The sequence below is a fragment of the Diadema setosum genome, chromosome 10, assembly GCF_964275005.1.
Source record: "Diadema setosum chromosome 10, eeDiaSeto1, whole genome shotgun sequence".
In the NCBI taxonomy this organism is placed as follows: Eukaryota; Metazoa; Echinodermata; class Echinoidea; order Diadematoida; family Diadematidae; genus Diadema; species Diadema setosum.
Genome location: NC_092694.1, coordinates 21435116 through 21444837, shown reverse-complemented (window position 1 = coordinate 21444837; position 9722 = coordinate 21435116). Strand labels below are relative to the sequence as shown.

The 9722-nt window shown below is 35.2% G+C and overlaps 1 protein-coding gene across 1 annotated transcript in view; it reads left to right on the top strand.

Moving 5' to 3' along the window:
* The first annotated feature begins 6815 nt into the window (after window positions 1-6815).
* LOC140234528 (ras-related protein Rab-10-like) overlaps window positions 6816-9722 on the top strand; it is a 60854-nt gene continuing 57947 nt past the window's right edge. Inside the window, exon 1 of the mRNA XM_072314570.1 lies at window positions 6816-7019. Within this exon, the coding sequence (XP_072170671.1) occupies window positions 6893-7019 (127 nt within the window). The 5' untranslated portion in view covers window positions 6816-6892. The remainder of the gene's footprint in view (window positions 7020-9722) is intronic.

The window sequence follows — 9722 nt, the reverse complement described above, 5'->3', positions numbered from 1 at the left end:
GGGGTCAAAAACGATCATAAAAACGGTAATCGATTCTTCCTAGCTCGTAGCACAGAACTCAATCCATGTGGCTCGTAGCAGTGATCTCGTATAACTGGTAGAGATAAGTGGTTCGTCCTCCTCGTAGTGATCGGGGATGATGACCACTGATCTCTATAGGGACCCTGCAGATCACAGTAGTGATGATACATGTTTGTTTTTTCTTTCCAAAACTTTTTTTTTTTTCGTGTCGCTTTCGTGTACAAATGCATTCTTGTCTGATCTACGATGCAATTTTTGGCATAAACAGGGGGGCATTTCCCGAAGCATTTTGTCCGACAAAGTACAAACTTGCTCTCACGCAGCCAGTCAGATGCAAGGATTTCAGTAGCTTCTAACAGTTTGTCAGAAAAATATCCGACCTAAATGCTTCATGAAATGCCCCCCAGAAAGCTGATATTATTGTTGTTATTATTATTTTATTATTATTACCCCTGGGTACCGGCCATCCATGTTATAAAAAGTATAGGTCCTAGGCCTATATTTAGAGAAATTAAGTGGTCCGCTTGTTTTTGTTTTTTATTTTTACGTTGGGACAATTACAAGAGGGGAGGGGGTAGTGCTGGAGGTTGGTTGTATGGGTCCAAGGTCAATTTAGTTTCAATTTTAATTCATTAATTAAAAATCAATCATTCATTGATTTAATAAAGTAACATTAATGAACAGCTAAGGGTGAAGATGGGGGTAGCATCCCCCAGCTCACAAGACTCAAGAGTGGGGGATGACATTGTACAATCTACCCCCCCCCCTTTTTCGAGTTTTTTTTTTCAGTTTTTTTTAATGAATAGTATTCTTTTTATCATTTGTATCCTTATCAAAATTATTTTTCTTATCATTATGTAGACCTACATTGCCATTATCATAATCATCATGATTATCGTCATCTTCGTTGTCGTCTCCGTGTCTTGCAAGTTTAGATAGGCCTATTTCTGATCCCTCATTTTCTTCTGCCTCTGATGAAAAGGTGTTTTTAAATGTTTAACAAGACAAGAGGGATAATCCTGTACGGATAATCATTTTGATCAGAAATAAGCTTGTAAATAACAGTCACACAGTAAGCGAGCGCCTATAGGCGGCATTGACGTCACTGCTTGTAATTGCGCCTTAAAAAAAGCATTGCACTATCCTATGAATCGTTACTGTTATAGGACATAATATTAATTCAATAGTTATTTCCTTTCTCTTACTCTTTTGATGGAAAATTTCCTTCAAACTTCGACCAAAAATGTGCAGCAGACCGTGGAATTACAGTTCTAATGCAAAAGCTCCCTCTTGTGGTATAGGCACCCCTCTCATGCACTCTCTCGATCGAGCTACGGCCTAACTATATCCCATCATACACAATCAATCATCCTTACAATACACAGTGAAAAGATGCACATACGGAAATACAATAGCCACTGCATTCACATTGTCCTGAATATTTTTGCTTATCACTGTGTTTATCACTTTTTTTTATTGAAAAGTTTCATACTATTCCCCCAAAAGTATGCTCCCGTATAGATCGTTGATTTTCAAATCTAAAAATGCAAAAGCTCCCTGTCTATATACAGACAGCATGCGACCTACTGTGGTATTGACTTTTTAATTTTCACTTTTTTTTTTGGTTCGTTACAATCATTATTTCAACGTTTTCTCAAATTAGTAGCTGCATCATGCTTTTCTTTATCCTTTCGGACTACCAAAACTTGTCAAATTTCATTGTCGGAGCTGGGCCACCAAAATGCAATTTGACTATTTGGATGATCCGAACGGACCATCAAAATAAAACGTTAATGTTGAGCCTTGGCTAATTGTCTATTTATATAAAAGCGCCCCAAAATTATGAACGTAATCTTATTATATAGAACATGATCTAAATTATGATAATATGTGGAAGGAAAATTCAGTCAAGAATTTGTGTACCGATGAATATAAGACTTGCAGGGCCCTCTTTATTTGCCTGATTTGATGTGCAATGACAACATCACATTACCCATTATTTAAAGGCCAAACAAGTTACTGTATGGTATTTCAATATAATAATTTTCCAATATTCCAGAACCTCCTTATATCTTTGATGGTAGGTTGAATCGTTTTCTGTTCTGTTTTTCCTAATATTCGTCTTACGAAAGTCATTCCTTTGTATTGCATTTATCTACATTGTCATGCGATTATATCAACTTTCGTGAACTGATGCTGAGAGAGCCGAGTGCAGTATAAAACACGTATAAATATCGGAAAGGTCTCCTAAAACTGTATATGTAATGTTATGTTGGGTCTGCTTATACGTACCAAGAGACAAGTGGGCATGTAATGTGCGTTCATGACCGTGGAATATTTCACAAAAAGAAACTTTATACCATCATCAATATTATTATTTCGAAGGCACTGTCATAATGTATAAAGGAATTATATACATATATTATATATATATATATATATATATATAATATATACTGCCGACATCGTCATTGTTGTCACTGTTTTGGTGAGTGTCTCAACATTTTAACCCGTCGTTGAATTTGATATATTGTGATATGGTGTATTCTGTGTTGCGGTATATGTAAACTTCAATAGTTTTTTGTATCCCATGTATACGTGTTTTAACCTGCCATCCGTTTTGAATGAAACCTTGGACCTGTTTTTGTTTTTTTCTTGGTCAACTTGAATAAAGTCATGATTAAAACAACATATATACATAATATCTCTGACAAATTGATATGTTTTATATATATCACATGTGTTCATTATGACAGTAATATTGACTTTAATGTCCGACATTACTACTAAATGAAGAGGACATAATCTGGATAATCTCTTTTACCCCTTTGCTATGTTATGAGGATGCCAATATATTTGAAGTGGTCGTAGAGTATCGATAAAAGGTGCATTGGGGAAAAATAGCCATTCCGAAAAGTTTGCCCTGTATGGAAGGCGGGACACGTTATTTATGTTTCAATTCACAGCATTCAAAACTTTTAGTGACAGTTATAATGCTTGTTTTGAATAATAAAGTCCTTTGCCTTTTTATACCACGAGATAAGCAACATTCACCAACGATAGACATAATATGGATAAAAAATATATTGATATGAAATTATTTATCAGCTGCTTAAGGTATGATACTTTTTTATCTTACGATTTGGCAATTTAGAAAAAAAGAAGAAGAAGATTAAAATACGTTATAGTATATTGTTTCATTCAGTACCAAATCGTCTGTAATGATATGAAAAGTATAATACGGCTGTAAATGCACTCAGCAAAAAAGAAAGTAAACACTTTTTCGACTTCATATCTTTCATAGAAGATTTTGATGAAAATAAATATGTTACTTTAGTATATACAAAATGGCTATCAAACTATAGGTCAATATAAAGGGAAACTTAACGCATGAGGGAACACATTCGTTTTTGTCTTCCAAGGCACAAAAGTGAAAATAGCATGCATGTTGTCTTTCATTTTTATGCCCTTCAAGATAACAACGATGACAAAAGACCAGTTTAACACAATGAAAAACATTAATGAAATAGCAAAAAATAAGTTTTCGTTCTCTTTGTCTCTTTATAAACTCAAACAAAATCAAAGTTGGAAACTGTGAAGGGGGAAATAAGAATTTTCTGCCTACTCAAACTTCAAATGACATAGGGAGTAAGGACACAAATATGATTAAATGAACAGAATATATTCATTTCATTCTCTTGATTTAGTAATTTAAGAATTTATGAGACAAATTCAAAAATCGAATATTATTCACAATTTATCTAATTTGAGAAACCAATTCAAATTCCTACCGTATTTGTTTATATTTCTTCTATACTCTTATTTCTTTTGAATTTAAATTTGAAATAAGATTCTTCATTTTCTCCATTATTTCAGACTTTATTAATCTTTTGGGCTTCATAGAGATCATAGATTTATTTTTTGCAACGTAATTCATGGTTTTTACCAGATTAAGTTTGTCTTTTTTTCTTGTTATACGGAAAAGCACTTACGAAGAGCACGCATGAATGACGACTTGATAATTTTTGTTCTATGAGAAATATACACTTGAAAAAGTATTTACTTTCCTTTTTTCTTTTTTCCTGAGTGTATTTACATAGCGTAACTTTTCTGTTGATAGTAATTGTTTTATTTCTAGGCCTGATGACTGGAGGAACAATTTTACTTCATTTCATTTCATTTATCAAGTTTTCACACAAATTATAACATATCATCGAGAGATTACGATTGATAGTAACAATTATTGTTTGAAAATTCAGTACTTCTGGAAGTTGCGGTCGCCAGTAACATTTCTAATTTACAGTCCGAATAATATTCCATGTAACACAAATACTTTATTTCATTGTTTGTTTGTTCACAATACTGTGGATCGTAGTTGTCCGCTTTTTAATCCATTTATATGATTTGCAGTTTATTTAGGTTAGCCATGTTTACGGTAAGATATTTGAAGTTTAACTTGTACGCATAAAGTCTGTAAAGTATATGTATTTATTAATGTTCCTTATAGGGGCAACATGTGTGGGTTCAAAGCATGCCTACAGGCAGTAGTAAATGTCTTTACTTTCGTGCGCCCTGACCCACATGTTGTCACCATCTAATCCTCGTGTTACGGTTACAGCACGTTATTCCGAAGGTTCGTTATTCCGAAGGCTCTTCAGTCCGAAGATTCGTTATTCCGAAGGTTCGTTATTCCGAATTTCATTTTCGGATTAACAAATCTTCGGAATAACGAACAGCACCTCGTGCTACTACAGTTCACAGTGTATATCCCTTTGTAATGTTCACTCTGGTTTTTGTCTCATGTTTTCAATGTTTATGATAATTATGTGTCCTATGCTCTTTACCTGGTAGAAAAATGATGATGATGATGATGATAATAATAATAATAATAATAATAATAATGAATATAATAATAATAATAATAATAATAATAATAATAATGATAATAATAGTAATAATAATAATAATAATAATGATAATAATAATAATGAATGTAGGGATAATAATGATAATAACAATGATAATCATAATTATAATAATAATTTGACCAGAAAGGTTATCTAAAGAATAAAGTTGTTCGTTACAAACAGCATTGACGGGTATCCACAGCTTTTTTTTTTTTTTTTTATATATGTTGTCAGTGGATTAGTTATAGAAATGAAAAGAAAAGAAACTTAACAAATCTAAACAACAAAACATCAATCAGAATGTATATTCGAGTTCAGAGTACAATGACCTTTGATTGGTGTGCTTTGCGTACCACTAATTCAATGACACCAAAAACCCCTATCGTTGTGTAGGCCCTTACATCGCTGTCCAAACTCCATGGCGTTGAAGAGTTAGATTATATTTTCAAGAAATCTGAAACACATTGGCCGGAAGTTCTTCCTTTGTCTATACCCTATTTATACGCTAGTTGACTTATAATGCCAATAGCACGTGCATGCGCATTTCGATATGGTTATTCAGTCATCCATGAATTATGAATATCGCCTGTATTGACACCATGAATCTTACTACACACCCTGATGTGATCAATATCCAGATTGGCGGTTAAAGATTTTATGAAATCAGAGAAGAGAGAGAGAGAGAGAGAGAGAGAGAGAAAATCCATGTCTGATTTCCAACGCTACTCAGCCGTAGCGTAAGCTTAGAAACATTAGGCTGTTGAGTGAATATCCAGTTTTGCTATTACTCATCAATAATTATTACATTCACATTAAATAATAGGCCTAGATATGTCCAGAGTGTAATATAGTGCATGTAGGCTCCAGCTGTCTGTTTGTTGTCGTGTTTTTTTTTTTTTTTGGGGGGGGGGGGGATCTGCATTTTTTCCATTTTCTATTTAACCATTGTTTTTCTACAAGATTTGTTGTTGTTTGTTATCACAAGACGACATGAAATGGAGCGACCAAAGGACTACCATAATAAGATAATGGGTGCCTCATAAGTAAAACATTGATATTTCTGCCACAGCCAATCGTGTTGAAGGAAAAAAAAAAAACAGACCTGCAGTTCACTAACATTGATTTTGAATTTCCCAGCACAAAGTATCAAAATATCACTTTCACTGATAATTATCGAATTTTTATTGACATTAAGTTTGAACACGACTAGGAGACAAGAAAGACATTAAAAAGAAGAAGTATTTATTTCCTTGAATGAGTGCTAGTTTAACTCTGACTTAAATAATCTAAGATTTCCAAGAACAGTCTGCTACTGTAGGCTATAGGGATCTAGGCCTATCCCAGAGAAATTCTTGAGATACCCACTGGTCATCGCTATAGTTGCGAAAGTTGTACCATCTGGATAGCTCAACAACATTGATTGAAACCTAGTGGAAAGTGTAGACACTTATCAGTGTGGACTCATGAAAAATAAACTTAGCCATATTTTCATTTTTTGAGCTTATCATCTTTCTCCGTGTCGCCATACCAGCTCTTTCATTTGGCGGTGATGGCGATTACGCAATGGTGCATGTTGTCCGTTAGTTGGCATTGAGTCTTGTGATCAGTTGGCGATGCGTTTAATCACGTATGATGCGTGTATTACGGTGGTGGAGGTGATTATTGTGTGAGAGAATGAGTCACTTACGTTGCCAATTTGATTCTATTGCTCCTCTTACAAAATATTGTATCTAGTAAAATTAGGAAAAATTCATCGTAAAATATATCTAAATATTATGTTTATGATATTTTGTATCAGCAAAATGAAACACTAAATAATATTTAACTTATTTTTTCAACATCAGTCATATTATTTATGAGCCATAGTTTCTTCATGGTGGACGACGAATGAGATAGGAAGAAGTAGGTGAATAACGGGATAACGTATGTGCCATATGAGTAGAAACTTCTGATTCTTCACAGAAATGGCCAAGAAAACGTATGATTTGCTCTTCAAGTTACTACTAATAGGAGACTCAGGCGTGGGGAAAACATGTCTTTTATTCAGATTTTCAGACGATACTTTCAGTACGACATTTATATCAACAATAGGTGAGTATATCGTCCCGTGCTCTCGCACTACTACAGCAGTCTATGCGCTTTGTTGCCCAACCCATCCCTCTTTGGTCTTTGCTGTGTGTCAAAAAGTCTGTGCCGAAATGTACCTGCGGAAGAAAATTAGATCTAACGTTTGGCGGTCTAACACTTTACACAAATTAAAGCGGTCTGCTGCTGAAGGTAGCCATTCATTGACTGGATTCAGGTACTATGCATTTAAGCTGGGGATGATTTTTTTTCAGATCTTGCTGAACATTCATAAATAAGTTTAAAATTTACTGTAACTGACTGACCATTATTAATATTACTAGCGACCGACCCCAAAACAGCAACACGTTCGTGTCGGGGTCTCAGGGCGCTAGGGCATCCCTATCATTTTTTATGTATCTCCTGATAATGTCTCTTATTTGTATAATAGTATAGTAGGTGTTCAACACATCGACACTGTAGCTGTACCTTGAAACCAACACCCCTCTATTTATAGCATTGCACGTAAAGTCTAAAGAACAAACTTTCACGCATGCGACTACAGCAGCATGCAGTGGTTTTGCATTCTTCACTGGGGATTTGAAGATGTCCAAATATTACTGAAAAACCCGATGATAAACAAGATCAACAGCAAAACAATGATACCGTAGATTATAAATGCACATAGGAAAAGCATTACGTGCATTTCACACGCAATAGAGGGTAGGGATGTTAGTTTCAAAATACAGCGCAGCCGAGCACTTCAAAATCACCCACGCATTCGAAGCAGTTATCTTGGAGCATGCGAACGTGTAAATTTACCACAAGTCGCATTTTCAATGCGCGCTTGTGAATTCAGAGTATTTTCTTTACATGTGAGTAAAATTTCAGGTAAATAGTGAGATATTTCAAGTATCTATTGATGGAAAAACAGGGTGTCGATGTGTTGGACACCCAACAACACCAGGGTGACCACATACCGAAGTACAGGGTTTTATGCTAAAATTTGTTGTGGCAATGCTATTGTTAGATAAGATACAACTTACAATCATTTTCATAGCGAGGGGATCGATCTACTTTAGTACAATAGGATCTGGTATGCTATTTGACTAGAGGCAGACCCAGTGAAACTTGCTGAAAGATTTTATCTGAGCTTTTATAGTCCTTGAGCACTTTGTAGACCTATTGTTGAACTGGTTACACAGTACACGTGCGAACAGCCCAGTTGTCAATCATGCATTCAGCGTGCATTGACTGACAGAAAGTATGGACAAACGTAGCACACATTATTATACCTGTATACGTATGTACAGCATATGGAAAAAACAAGAAATATTAATTTGTGCATCCGCAGTTGAATATCCTGTGATTCTTACTAGAAATGGTGAATCGGTTGAGAATGGGTATCCTGGAGATTGTCTCAAAGATAATGGCAGTTCAACTTGTTTTGAGAGGTAATAGTTAGGACTACATCTAAGCCATTTATGATATTCGGAACCATATGCTATTAGAATATGCGGCGTTTGGTCGCATTTGAACGATGAATGATCAAAAGAGTTGCAAGCGTCGCAGTGCATTGCCATTACTTCAACAAAACTGCACACGAATCATTGGGGCACTAATACTAGTTACAGTGCCCCAGGGTTACTGACCGACGTGACTTAACCTCCCTCGTGCCGCGATCTAATATCTGTTTATGTTATTCTATGGGAGTCCATTGCAGTGAATGAAAAAAAAATGATATTGTCTTTCAGTGTAATGAGTGTTATAAGTTAAGTGAAAGACAGCAGGATATTAATGACAATGCAGGGATTTAGGGGCCATGCTCTGTTTTGACCTGACAATGACACCTAGAGATCTTCATTTTAGATTAACAATTAATTACAGAATTAATTATGTAATCTGACATGTTTCAGCTTGTCATGATTTTTTTTAAAATGCCATTAACTGAATTTGGCAAACTTTAATGAAATTAATGCCATACATAAATATGTATGGATGCCTACAGAAACTGCATAGACCTAGTTATCGATTCACTACTCGCTCTATCCTCCCTGATACGAATTATGCCCATACAAGTTGTATGCTATTGCTAGGTGTATGCGCATCATCTGCCGAAATTAGCTGACCACTCTGATCACTTCTAATGGAAAGCTGGCATTCTAATGCTACTGGGCCAGGGCCCAGTTGTAAGAAACCCCAAAAATCAGACGCTAGATCCCCCAAATCGTACAAAACTTTGTATTCTTGAAAATGAAAGTCCATTGCTGAAAGGGCGTTTGATTTCATATGCAAATATCAAACGCAACTTTGATGAATGAAACACAGCCTTGTGTTTGACCCTGATCAAATTATTCAAAGTTCTTGGTAATACTTGCGTTTGATGTTAAGCTACAGTAAGGTAGAAAGGCCACGCTATTTTTTTATAGAAATAAAGCAGTAGATTCAGGGTTAGGCCTACTGTATACACCAGCACAATCACATATTGCCTTTCCAACTCAGAGAATCTTCTGTCTTATCAACACACATAGTGATGTATGGGACTATGCAATGTGCCAATGAGCAATGCCATATCAGCCACTGAATAAATCAATCTTACAGACAATTGATGCTATGTTCTGCTATCCAAGTGACAACATGTTTTATTTTTTATTTTTTTATTTTTCATTTTTTGGTCAGTACCTACTTATCGCACGGCCTTGCACACATCACCCAGTAGCACTATCTTGC